This window comes from Chaetodon trifascialis, chromosome 21 (assembly GCF_039877785.1).
Source record: "Chaetodon trifascialis isolate fChaTrf1 chromosome 21, fChaTrf1.hap1, whole genome shotgun sequence".
Classification (NCBI taxonomy): Eukaryota; Metazoa; Chordata; class Actinopteri; order Chaetodontiformes; family Chaetodontidae; genus Chaetodon; species Chaetodon trifascialis.
Window position 1 is genome coordinate 4,438,252 of NC_092076.1, and position 13,844 is coordinate 4,452,095.

At 45.9% G+C, this 13,844-nt stretch overlaps 1 protein-coding gene and 1 non-coding gene across 2 annotated transcripts; both read left to right on the forward strand.

Moving 5' to 3' along the window:
* The first annotated feature begins 73 nt into the window (after positions 1 to 73).
* On the forward strand, positions 74 to 144 carry trnag-ccc (transfer RNA glycine (anticodon CCC)). Its single transcript has one exon. It is a non-coding gene; the product is annotated as a tRNA-Gly (tRNA).
* A 459-nt stretch (positions 145 to 603) lies between these two features.
* fbxw10 (F-box and WD repeat domain containing 10) lies at positions 604 to 5,680 on the forward strand. Its single transcript, XM_070991098.1, is given in 12 exon segments — positions 604 to 1,117; positions 1,392 to 1,547; positions 2,391 to 2,521; positions 2,635 to 2,742; positions 2,849 to 2,955; positions 3,044 to 3,247; positions 3,332 to 3,453; positions 3,709 to 3,863; positions 3,988 to 4,130; positions 4,216 to 4,374; positions 4,469 to 4,728; positions 5,013 to 5,680. Coding segments are annotated over 12 exon segments (2,727 nt in total).
* Positions 5,681 to 13,844: the final 8,164 nt, after the last annotated feature.

Sequence of the window (13,844 nt, forward strand, 5' to 3'; positions counted from 1 at the left end):
CGAGTAAAGTCCATGACCCATATAGTTTGACCACACAGTATCAAGAACGCTGTCGACGGCGCTCATAATAACTGCGCCGCTGGTGTAGTGGTATCATGCAAGATTCCCATTCTTGCGACCCGGGTTCGATTCCCGGGCGGCGCACGTGTTTTGTATAGTTTTTTCTAAAGACACATATTCTGACACAGCGTTAGTAACCAGTGTTTGTTGTTTGTTTCAGTAAGGTAGACAGAAATAGGCATACACCCCTAACCAGGACAACGGAACAAAGATAGTTAAACAAACCTACTTTTGTGCGCAGCTGGGTGACAGGGTCAATCGGTTGTTTCTTGTTGAAGCAAATAGCTTCATTTTCTGGCGTAAATCTAATGTATCACACAAACTTCACTCAGAAGGAAGGAAGGCTAACTAATCTCCTCACAGAGGATGATGCCAATGCTGCAGCAGCTAGCTAGTTCGGCTACTTTGCCTCGAGAGCATCCATTCCCTGCTGGCGCGTGGAACCTGTTGCCTGGCAACCCGCTGAATGTCGTCTGTCTGTTTGTTGATATTCCTCAAAGTAACGACGCAGCCAACAGAGAGCACCACAAACACAGCATCGACATGAAGTCCGTTAAGTTCGGTAGAAGCGTGTTCGGGTGCGAGCTGAGCCGTGAAACGGCGCGTGGATGCGCCAGCATGTGCGGGATGTGTCCGCCTTGCGCCTTCGCCCCAGACCCACCGGGTTCCGCTCGGTGCTCGTGGAGGCTGTCGGATGAATTCAAGAGGAGATTCGTAGTGGAGCTGATCTTACGGTGCAGAAGCAAACAAATGCTCGAAAGCATCCAGAGTGTGCTGAGTGTCACATCATGGCCTCTACTCACTTACGCCAGGTCCAGGAGCCCCGCGTCTCCTCAGGACTACCCCTGCAGGAGCCCAGACCCGGCGCTGGGTGGGAGACCGCTGGGCATCGACATGAATGAGATCTGGAACTGGTTCAACAGCAGCCCGGACTGGATGAAATCACGCTATCTCTGCCGTGTTTTGTCACTTTGTGACGCGGAACTATTACGCATGGTCTCTAATTTAACCAGCGTGCTTCTGGTCAGACAAAAACGAAGGTTTCTGCAGTTTCATGGTAAAACAAACAAACAAACAAACAAACAAACAAACAAACAAAGATCATGATTAGATAGTTTAGTTTTGTTAAAGTTAAAGAGTCTATTCTCTTAAAATTGAATTTGTGTAAACTTAGAGCAGTTTGAGTTGCGGTGCAATTCCCACAATCCACCGCTAGAGGCCGGTAAAGGACATACAGTTTGCTTCATTTATGAAGTGATTGAACGCAACACGATCTTTGCTTTGTTTATTTTGATCACTAATAATTCTTACATACCGTATGGCATTTTCAGCGAGTAGCCACAATCAACAGGATCAGGACAGTGATGAGGAGCCGGAGGACCCCGCTCTTATGGTGGTGCCAGGATCCTCAAAGTCTGTGTCTGGAATCGGCCGATACCGAGACTTCATAGGCTGCCTACCTGTTGATCTGTCAAAGAGGATATTAGGTAAGTCAGCACACAGGTAACACTAATGACATGCTAAAATCACTGATAATTTGCAGCACTTTCGTTACTTTGGCACGTTGCAGGCTGCCAGATTGACAGCCAATTGTATTCTTTATATATTTCTATTATGCAACATAGATCATTATACATGTTTCAAATTAATCTGATAATGTGCACATCGTTAGTGCTTCAAAATACTGTATCCAGACAGACACACACATACAGGCAGTCCAATGATGAAATCTAACTAAGTACATTTATTCAAGTACTTTGAGTATTTTCTTTTCATGCCTTGTTATTCTTCTGCTCCTTTACATTTCCCTGATTACACTTACATACCAAGTAACATTTTGCAGAATTTGTACCTGTAATGGCGTATTTTTACAGTCTGATATTAGTCCTTTAACTAATGGAGTCAAACCAGAGTCAACTTTAGTCTCCATGTTCAGTCTAAAGTGTACTCGTCCTGAAACTGACAGCATAAAGAAACGAGGCCGGTCTGTTGGCGCTATGGAGATGCGGCTTAATTACTTAAGAATGCTCGTTAAATTCTTCCCATTCAAATGGGAAGGTCTTTTATGTAAGAACAACAAAGCCCTGCCAAGCAAGCAACTGGCTGTTTGCTCCCATTGACGTCTGTCCGATGGATTACTTTAAGGAAGAATATGACACACAGAAGGCATCCAAGCAGTGTAGCACACGGAGACAAAGTGATCAGTATTACATTTGCATTTGGTATTTTTTATCAATAAAACAAACAGTAAAAATATTTTCCATTCTGTTTGTCCGTTACCAATGTTGTGCATGCATGCAGACATTACACTGTCCCTGTGTGTCCTCCAGGTCTGTTAGATGGGCCGTCTCTGAGGCGCTGCCTGAAGGTTTGTCCACACTGGCAGCGCCGCGCACAGGAAACCCTGGAGGAAATCAAGTTCAGGAGAATTTTTCAGGATCAGATTAAGGCGATGATGAAGGTGGAGCATTTGTATGTCTACGATTTAGTAAGATTTTGTATTTTTAAAAGTCTTTCAGCTGTTGGTGATGAGGATGAAATCAAATCACTAGTAATCATTTTTTCCTGCTCTAGAGGTGCGAAGGTGTTAATATAGTCAGTCCTACGTACGCCAGCATCGTCGAAGTCCCCGTCCCTGTCCAGGATGATGAGACAGAGGATGTTCAAGCTGGTGTCCAAAAGGTCAACAAATCAATACCTTGACTAGCGCTATAAATAAGCTTTGGTTTTTGTGCCAGACATCCGATTTTCAATGCGTGACTCGTCTTTTCTTTGACTGCCTTCACAGGTGGAGCCATTTGCAGCTGCTTATGCCAAAATCAAAACCAGGACAGTGCGAATGGAGGAGCGAAATGTTTATTGTGGTGCATATTTTACCACCGTGCTGCTGGACAAGTCAGTGTGCTCGGAGTGCTTCGCCAAACGCTGCACACAAAACAAACCTGATGCTGCGTGACTGATGCATTCCGGTTGTGTCTGACAGAGGAGACCCTCATCGGGTGGTGGACTACAGAGGTGGATCGTTCATGGCCGTGGGCTCCAAGGACCGCGCGGTGCATCTGCTCCATGTGGCATCAGAGACAAAAGTGGTGTCAGTGATGAAGGGCCACGCCGGCAGCGTCCGGGTGGTGCTGCTCTGTGAGGACCGAGACCTGGTGATAACTGCGAGCTACGATACAAGCATCCGGTGAGGGGGAGGCAATCAATGTACGATAATTAGACTGAGATTTGATCAGCCGGGCTGAGATTTGTTGTCTCATCACACCTGCAGGTGCTGGAATCTGAAGACAGACAGGTGCGTGATGGCGCTGTATGGACACACTGACACTGTCAACTGCCTGGATGTCCATGCTGACAGACTTGTCTCAGGGGCTAAAGACTGTCTAGTAAAAGGTGAGCAGCCTTTGAAGGATGTCCATCGAGGCCTCTGGTTGTTCAACACGTCTACATTTCTGTTTAGCTGGAGCCTCCTCAAATTAGGAAAATCCTGCAAGTTGTGATAAATTTCCAATAGCACAGAATGTGTTCATCGAGCTTCAGGCGCGTTCTGTTCGATGTCACGTTCCTCATATTGGCGATTGTTTGTTTTAATGTTTCAAACCACTGTTGTGAGCTTAACTACACTGTACTTAACATCCGCACTGGCAGCATGGAGTCTACGCACAGGGAAGCATTTTGAGGATTTAAATTTCAAGCACCCCAGTTCTGTCCAGTGTGTGAGGATCAGGACGGGGACGGTCTGCAGCAGCTGTGTCCGGGGCCTTGTCAAAATTTGGGACATGGAGAGAGCGTCGCTGCTCAGGGTGAGACTGTTGTATAAACTCTGATAGTCTTCATATCTGCTCTGTTTCAGTAAGCACTTCTGTATGTCGACAGTTGATAAGACCTTTGTTCATACCTGTGTTCTTTTCTTTTGCTTTCCTGAAGGTGATCAATGCCCACAGGAGCTCAGTGAAGTGCCTGTTCTTGGACGAATGGCACCTTTTATCTGGGGACTGTAACGGTCAGGTCATGGCCTGGAGCACCAGCTGTGACGCTCAACAGTGTCTGATGACCTTCAGCCACCCGAAGTAAGCAGGAAACCTTGATGGGTCCAGAAAGCTGCTGCAGCTTTTTTTACTCTAAATGTTGAACTGAAGGCTGACTTTTCTGCAGGGAGGTGAAATCTCTGACTCTCCTCCACCTCCGTGTCGTTACTGGCTGTGCGGATGGAAAGATTCGCATATTTAATTTCCTCACCGGAGACTGTCTGAGAGACATCACGGCAGAGGCTGAAACAGGCCAAATACTGTCCCTGCGCTTCCATGACAGCAGGTGAGTCGGGCGCATGAAAGCAGGTGTCATGCTCAGATCTTGCATCAGTGGCGTACACTCATCTCTCGTTTTCTACGTCTTCACCCTCCTTTAGCATATTAGTGAACTCGACATGCAGTGTGAAGCTCTACCAGTTTGCCAAAGTGTTCTGGGACTACGTGGAGTCATCAGAGGGACGTCAGGGTGCCGCTGTGCTCAGAAAGCCTCCTCTCACCTGTGTCGAGGCGGATCACACGGCTCAGGTGGCTTCATCCGGCCGGAAGATGCACAACTGTAACGACAAGAAACCGGAGAGAGCTCACCTGCTGCGCCACACCTGCTCCCCGCCCACCCCCGCTAAATGTCGAGCACCAGGTAAGCAGGCTCAGCTGTATTAGATCAGGTTATATTAGACCGCATTTTACCTCAAAACACCACTGAGGAGGCGTCCTCATTTACAGATGCGTGGTGATGTGAAGCAATGCTTGAAAACCGAGCTGCTAACATTTAAAACAAGATCTGAAAAAGGCCTTTGAACAGCCGTAGTGACGGCAGGGAGTCCAAGTTTAAGGCCTTTTGCCGATTGTTCCATGTGTGGTAGAAATGGTAGAAACATGTTTGAAGATCAGCTGGTTGTAAATGAAACTTTCCCTTCACAGCCGGAGAGCGCTGTGCCAAACAGGCTCTGATGCTGAGCGAGAGGGCAACGAGTGAGCGTATTAAGAGGAGGGGTCCTCATCATCCTCTTACACGTGACTCCCTCCTGCTCAGGGTCAACGCCATCCAGAGGGCGCAGCGCAGGGACGAAGTCAGCATCAACATGGAGCGCAACGCCAGGCTGCGAGACTCCTGGGGTCCTCACATGTCTCAGGATCCTCTGTACCCCGACCTGAGTCTGCAGACCCAGATCAATCCAACGCAGACCCGCAGGGCCAAGACATGCGTTCCCATTTTAAAAACAGCTGTCAGTCAAAATATGACAAACACAACGCAAGGCAGAGCATGGCATCAGAGTGCTGACGCACACAGGGCAGGCAAGAAAGTGAGTGAGTTCACTGTGAGTGCCACAGAGGGGCCACGGGCTCCTCAGCGTTTTCTCAGGAGAACAGCACCAAATCCAGAATGCTTCACGAAAGCTAGCACCAGCTTGCCCAGGATCAACCCTGCAGGTGCATTCAGAGAGCAGGCAGGATCCAGACTGCTCGCTGTGACCCAGCTCGAAGACGGTGTCCAGGCCGAGAGACGACTCACGCAGAGCTGTGAGCAAAAACTGTCCAAGAGGGACAAGAAGCAGGAGGAAACATGAAGACAGTCACATGTGCATTAGATGCTAATAGACAGATGCTGAGTTATTCTTTTATCTGATATAATGTGTCACCACTGCACAATTTGTGCTCAAAGGTACCATATGTGATGTTTCATCAACACTCCACTAGGGGTCAGTATTGCATCATCCACTTGTGTCTGGACCAGGACTCAGTGTTGCTATAAAGTGGTTTTGCAGCAGTAGCACTTTGTCCAGAATCTGTTCATTGGTAGTTTAATTATTTATTAGTGGCAAGTTTATGTTTTTTAGATGTTTCTTTCTGTTTATGAATTTACGATTTACAGATTTACATATTTTAGTTTGCTTCAAAACGTGAAATGAGGAGTAGTGTTTTCATATTTTCAGACACTTTTCCTCCACACTAATCATTATTCTTCCTAATTAATTCTACAAAAGCGCCCTTTCAAGCATTTCTTCTCAGATTCCAACAGGTAGAATAATCAGTGCCTGCCACTTAACACCTGCTGTTTGTGCCAGTGTTAATACTCTTCATCAGGAGAATATTCTCATTTGCTAATTTTCCTTCCGTTAATGAGCCGTCCTGAAAAAAACAGTCCTTCAGCAATCAAGCGACAACAAATCTTTGTGGATTTTCAGTGGATTTTCACTTCAAACAAGCTGGGAGAAGTCATGGGAGTAGTGAGGAGTTTCTCCCATCCAGAGAGACCTTTCACCCTGCCACCTGCCCTCTAGCCCCGCTGCCTCCAGGGCATCATTAGGGGCGAGGAGGTTGAAGATCAGGGAGAAGGTCTTCTGCTTTGACAGCAGCAGCACAACAGCTGGGCACCCGTGAATAACAAAGGGTTATGGGGAGAAGTGACCGGGTAAGACGCCCCGCTTTGGAGAAGCTCCTCTTTCAGGAGCGCTCTGCTGCTAATTAATTTGATCTGCAGAAAACTGGGGATAATGGCGTCTCCCCCCTTTTTTTCCTCCTGTGGCGGTGTGACGTAGGGAGACAATGCAATCCCCTCCTGCCACCGCGAGCGCGGCTTAGCTTCATCATGCAGCACAGCTCCCTCATTGTTTCATCAGGTATGGAGTCTCTTGTCCAGGACTGGCGGAGCTGCAGGGGGGATAATGAGCGTAAAATCAAAGCAAAGTTAGAAAAGGGAAAGTCTTCATGGAGGAATGCTCTTAGACCTTCTGCTCCCTCGAGTGGGCCCAAGGGTTGGCCGGGGAGAGGAGGGCACAGGTTTATTTATGCATGAGGAGAAGCTTGAAAGAAATGACGGGTAACCCTCTCGCGGTGAAAGAAGGCCTTTAAGGGCTGGAGGTTCAGGAGAAGGCGACAAAGGACGATTCAGTACGACCCAGCTGGCCTTTGCTCTACATGGATCTCCATCTCCAAAGGTGGATATTTGCATCATAGTTCATTTGTCAAATTAATTTTTCAAATTTTGTCATGCTGTGTCAGCAGCAGGTTTGAACTCTTAACTCGGTTTAGACTAGAACCGTCCTTCCAGACCAGGTCGGTCCTGGTTAGTCATGCTATAGAACGTGATTAACCAAATCACGGTCTGCGTTATTTTTTGTATTTGCATGTCACTCAGACGGGCGGCTGACTTGCCCCGGAGCTGTCCAGATATCACACCGTTCCCAGGTCTAACGAGATGGGCATCAGATGCAAAAGCTCAATGAATATGCAAATGAGACCGCTCTCATGGGGAACTGACGCGAGATAAGAGCAGAGGCTAAATCTCCCCATTGTGGCAAACATAGTCTGGACATTGTTCTGAAAGGCAGCCATAGACCGTGCTGTATCCCAGGAACTGCCGGAGAACCGAAGCTCAGCTTAAACGAGGATCATAATGAGCAACTTCAAGGCCTGACACAGCAGTGACATCAACGCATGGGAGCGACGACAAGCGCCTTGATCTTAGGACAGCTTTAAACGCCGGGCCACACGGCCAGCGCTGCTTCCCTGTTAGGATTCAGCGGAGACGGGCTGGAAACAGGATCCATATGCCTTTCTGACCTCATTTGCAGATAGAGATCACAAGTGAAAGGGGATACAGCCAGAACGAGGGAAGGCAATTAACAGGAACACCATTACCGAGATATGGGACTGATTAACATCCACATCCAGCCAAGCCAACTAGATAAGAGGGAATCTGATTGCTCATTGATTGGATCTCGGTGGTGCCTCTACAGCTGGGCAGGTTCCTGTTTTCTAAAGTTGGACCTCGCTGCGTTCAAGGGCCCTTGATTGAGCCAGAAGGAGCGGAGTGAAACCGCTGTGACCACACATCAGGAGGATGATCAAAGAGGCTACTGCTCCTCGTCTACGAGACAAACCCCCAGCGGATGATTGCGCTAAGCTGTTCCTCACAGACGGTTCAGTGCGAACGCACGTCAAAGAGCGCAGACATGGACTGTGGAGGTGACACCTGACAGAGGCTGACGTACAGTAAACGCATCACTCCATATAAAGAGCCACTGTGTGATCGGACTGTGATTGAGCGAGATTCTTGATTTTGTTTGTGTTTATTTCATGAAGCTTAAACTTTTTCTTTTCCATTTAGGAGCTGACTGATTGCACCGAGAGACCATCTGTTTTTACCGTGTGACATCTGGAATGTGTTGTGATAATTGCAAAGAGATTATTTTCTATCTGCAAGACCTATTATACGCAAAAGACATCGAAAAACACCAGAGGCTGCAGCATATATTAGATTCAAACTTGGGTGTTTCTGTGCCATTGTTGACAGACAGCAGTGATTTTTAGTGCTTGTCCTCTGGGGGGCCCACTAGACCTGTTCAGTGGCAAGTCCTGAATGTTTCAACCAATTATCGACGCTTCGGGAGTTCAAGTCTCGTCTCTTCTACGTGTTTTTGACGTCTCGCGGCGTCTTTGTTAAGATAATGTCTTGCATTAACTGCATGACCTCACAATTATTGAGAAATAATCTTGTAATTACTGCAAATTGCATGTAACATTACACTGTGCTGCGTGTCTCTCTGTATGCTACGATAATTAAATGCTCATAAATTTAAAGGCAGGCTGAAGCTGCTTTAATAACGGGCTTTACAGTCTATTTGATTATTTCTTAGGTTCTCTCGGCATGTCAGCGTGAGTGTGTTTCAGTGAGTCACCGTTAAAAAAGAGAGGGGTGTCAGCGGATTGACCTGCCGTCTCAATGGCCCCCAGTCTTCACAGAGCAGCTCCAGACACATGCAGGCGACAGTGTTAAGTGTCATAATTTCACTATTTTCTCAGACATAAATACAGAGACGTAAGAGTCGAAGGTCAACTGCATAAAACTTCCCTATTTAGAGGTCAGTAGACACATATCGTCTGGAGGGGGGGCACCTTGGAACAAAAAGGCAATTCACACGCGAAAAGTCACAGCAAACGGCATCTGACTCCACTTCCTGCCACGAAACGAACAGAAAATTAATTGTAGCAGTGGACTACAAAGGTCTTCACGCACCAAAGAAGAAGAACAAACCCTTAAGTGGGCCCAGAGCTGCAGCCGAGGATTAGAGGTCTCGTGTTGGACGCAATTGTACTTTTCGTGACAACTCACCAGAGAGGCATTTGAAAACGGCGCTGCCGCCATTTTTCTATTAAGGGTATAGTCTTCGTCACATACAGTAAATAGTGACACCATCCCCACCGTAAACAGAAGTGTTTCTATTTAGAGTCTCAGCAACATGGCGGCGGTGTGAGAGAGAGTTCAGGACAGCTAATGGACATCTTTATCAGCGCTTTCCTCTGAGTTCGAGTCACGCACTTAATCACAGTCTGACAAACAAATGGCTGTTCACTCCTGTCCAGTACAGATGTTTGCTCTCCTCTGAGTCCTGATACCAGCAGAGCTCTTGCTGTTTGGAGAGGTTCACAGAGCCTGATAAGAGAGGGCCCCCACTGTGGGCCAAGCAACTGCCCACACATCCAAAACCTCACTTTCAGGGGTGCTTTAGGAGATGGGTTTTGATTGTGAAAACTGCTGCTGCCCCTGCATGAAAATTCTGATGGATGTGGTCCTCTATAGTCTCCCTTCACAGATTATTTCATGAAAATAAACTTTCTACCTTACATTATTACTTAGATTTAAGATCAATCCTCAGAACATCCAAGTAATTCAGGCAACTTCTGAAAATGCTCTATTTACCTCGCAGCTGAATTCACAATCTTCCTGTAAGCAACCCAACACCAGCCACAACAAATTCAGCTTTCCAGACACAATAACCCGACTGCTGTTACTCTCTCCTGGCTTGACCCTGGCCCAGGAAGGGCCTTTTTTGGAGGCGAGCAGAACCAACGGGTGTCCTAGCTTAGATATTTCACAGCTCAGCGGGTTTCCGAGCATGTTGATACAAGTGCTGGGAAATAACACACAGCCTGGTTGATTCATGCCATTTGTGTTTTTCATTTAGTTGTCATGTGCAGGGCTTTTTTTGGGGGGGCCCTGTGGATAAAACTGACCCATATTAGCAGCAGATGTTTTGGGTCATGGAGTGGAGCGTCGTATGTGCTTTTCCCAGGGGCTCGTGTGGTGAGAGGAGTATCAGCCACGGCCACCAGGCGGGAAGCTGGAGGAGGATTTTTATAAACGCTAGGAGTTTGTTACTGGAGGGGAGCCAGTTTATACTCGTAGACCAGTCGATAACGTGGAGGAGGAAATAAACGAAATATGGCAGCTTGTTTAACAGCTTTAGCCTACTACAGTTTTCTCTTTGCTGTAGGAAGTTTTACTCTTTCTGTATGTGTTTCTTCACTGTTTACCTCCTTCTACCGCACAAGCAGATAAGCTAGCAGGGTTACCGAAAACTAGCCTACTAACGCCTTCAGCTGTGCCGGTTGGTCACATGAAAACGAGTCGTTCACGGCCATCGAGAGTCTCCAACTCGTAAGCAGATTTTGTTGTGGACAGAGCACGTGTTTCCCTGTTTCAGTCAAGCTAAGCTAAGCTAAGCTAACCAACTGCTTGCTGTAGCTTCATATTCTGCGAAGACCCGCCTCTACTCTGCTTCTGATTGGCTCTGGACGTTCTTTTGTAACTTTAACCATCGAAGCAACCATCTACCGCTAATCCTCACCAAGCAAGACTGGTGTAGGTCATGTGGACATTTTTCGGACTATTGGGGTTTGGTAATAATGGGCTGTCGGACATGTTTAGCGGGCTGATACGATGAAGGGATCACTCCTCTTTTCTAAATCTTGACAAGAAAGCCATTAAGCATATCAAAAATGTCACAGTATAATATTCTCTTATCAGTTATCAGTCTTTTAAGGGCATTCAAAACACGGACATATTCATCTGTTCACTCAGAAATCTCTGAGGGACAACGCTGACCTTCAGCTGGACTTTGTAATGCTTTGGATTCACGCGAAAACGTTCCTAAACCCACTTGAGTATCTCGTTGCCGTAGACGTGTCAGCGTCTGGATGCCCTCCGTTGCCATCCAGACGTGGTTTCATTTTCAACTTTCACTACTGAAATGCAGCTCTTCGGCCATTGGTGAGTGAGACGCCGATATCGTGATGGGTCTCTCCTCTCTTATTCCACGACTCATCGAATCCCGCAGCCTCTCACCCTGCCCTCCCACAGTCTACAGCTGTTTAAACACCCCATATTATTCTCATAATTGTTTCAGCGTGCAGGCTGTTATTTTAATGTGCCAAGCTGGATGAGTCAGGAATCGAAAACTGTTGCGGTACAAAAGGCGAGTATTTTCTGACTACTGACATTCTTCTGGGTATTCTGACATTTGGACTATTCCCTCCCCGCGTGGCCGCCTTATTATCAGGTGATTACCTTTTAATTTGGTGGTATGAAACAAATAAAAGCTGACAAAGGCAGGGCCGCGGCGAGCTGTCTTCTAATTGACCCGCAGAAATTCCGTTCAGGCTTACTGGATGATACGGCTCCCCGTCACATTTGAGTCCGCTATGTTTAACATTTCTGTAATATTTCTTCTTCACAATCTTCCAACTGCAATAATTCACACAGCGATACATCTGTTTGGCCCCGGCTGACACGTCTCATACGCCATGTCACAAAGTGGGAAATGGATATGGAGGGGAGAACTGTGCAGTTAACATGAACGCAGGCAACGTTCCTCAGAAATGATGGCGATTTTACGGGCTGATATGAATTAACAGGTTCTCCAAGATACACACGTGTTTCTCAAGTGTTTTCCTTTGGTTTCAATGAGAGGTTGTGTTGTAACTCGCACGTTTTGGCGTCACGTGTTTCAAAAATTTCCCATTTTTCTAGCGTCCGCCCGAAGCAAATAACACCCACTTAAATCTAAAGATTTCTTACATCTTTTAAAGGTGTTTATGTTGCTTAATGACTAAATCAGAATTAGTGATTTAACCAGGAGAGTCTTGGCCGTTTCTTATAAATCTGCCTGCCAGTAATTTTCCTCTTTTCTTTCTCTAGAGCGCCATGACTCCATGGTTTTGGCTGCTTACTCACTCAAATGGTGTTTTATGTAACCTTCCCCAAAAGACTTTTAATAATTACAACCCATTTTTTCTTCTTTCAACGTCTGTTAACAGCTGTGAGAAAATTAATTTGAAGCCAGCGTGGGGGAAAAAGTAGATAAAAAGGACTGCAGATACACGAACGGCCACTCTTGAGGAGCACAAGTCTGGAAATTTATAGTTCTCATTCGGAAAAGCTCTATAAGGTGAGATAAAGAATGTAACCGATCCTCGTGCAGCTGCAGCTTTTAACAGCTAGGAGTGTTTAAAAGGTGCTCTGCTGAGGCAGTTTGGGTTAGTGCACTGTTTTCCTTCAACAATAAAAGCATGGAGTGAGAATGACATAGCCGGAGTTGTCTTTCCCACACAATCTGCACACAGCATCTCACCTCTTACAGCTCATAACAAGTGTGTGTTGGGTAGGGCTGTCATCTAGTTACAGCTCCTCTCAAGGGCTGTGGAGAAGCTAAATTTCATGTTAGCAAGGTTTATTATACGGTGCTGTTTCACACACAGTCTAAACATGTTGAATGTTGCTGAAAAGCAGAGATAAAGAGGCAGAAATTAAAGTTACAGGAAGAATGAAAGACATCGTTTGCAATCTTTTGGCTAATGAAATAAAAGTCCACGACAGTCCATGACAATCTCACCGAGCTCTGTAAATGCCAAGCCACTGCATGTGTACACAAAGGAAACCTGATACCATGTGATAAGTTGGAAATGTCAGACCACGCTTTTCTTTCTGCAAGTGTCTACGTTTGTGTACGGAGCGCACTGATGTGGCTACATCAAAAGACGTCTTTGCTGGGAGTATGAAGCTGCGGCTCAGCCTCTCGCATGCAGCTCATGTGTTTTGAATAAACTAGATTCACTTAAAGCGCTCTGCCAAGGAGGCCGAGGCAATGATCTGCCGGTGTCACGGGGGAAAAACGCCATCCCCCATCGATACTGGGCTGCAAAACGCAGCTCTCTTACATATTTTACAGCCAAAATTACAATAAAAAATGTGAGAATCTTCAGGCAGCTTGATGCCGTAGACAGAAAAGTAATGGCTTTCAAGCTCGAAGCAAGAAAAATCACAAAAGTAGGTATTTAAGGAAAACTGATTTCCTCTGTCTGTGTTTGAGGATTTGATGTGGTGGAATTGTGTGGTGATTATAAAATCTTTGAGGCTTCTTCTGCACATGAATCAGCAAATATTTGTTGTGCTATTTCAAAGTGAGGAAGCTACATCAATAATAAGACTAAAATAATGGGACTTGAGAAGAGCCAGAAGAGAAAAAAGGCACACGCTTCAAACTGAACTTCAGTGACGAGGCTGAAATCATGACAGTTTTCAGTTTTTGTTCTCACATAATTATGAGCGAACATAAAGAACATCTGTGTGAGGAGACTTTGCACGTTAAACTTTATTTTTCTGTGTAACTTTGCACATTCAGCTTTTATTTGCACTGTGAGAGCTCCATCTTATCTTAATTCTAATCTATCTTTATTCTTTATTCTTTATCTAATACAACAGTTTTTATGCACATGTATTTATTAAAATAGTGTTTTTCTTACCTCAGGTCAGCTTAGTGTAAGTTCTGTGTGTTTTGCAATTTGCCTCAGGGTCCACAAAGCACTCTATCTCTCTATTAAACTGTGACCATGAGGAAACAGATTTAATATTTTCACCTAAAAATTAAGTTCTTATTTTAACATAATATGGTTGAAAGGACAATGTAATAT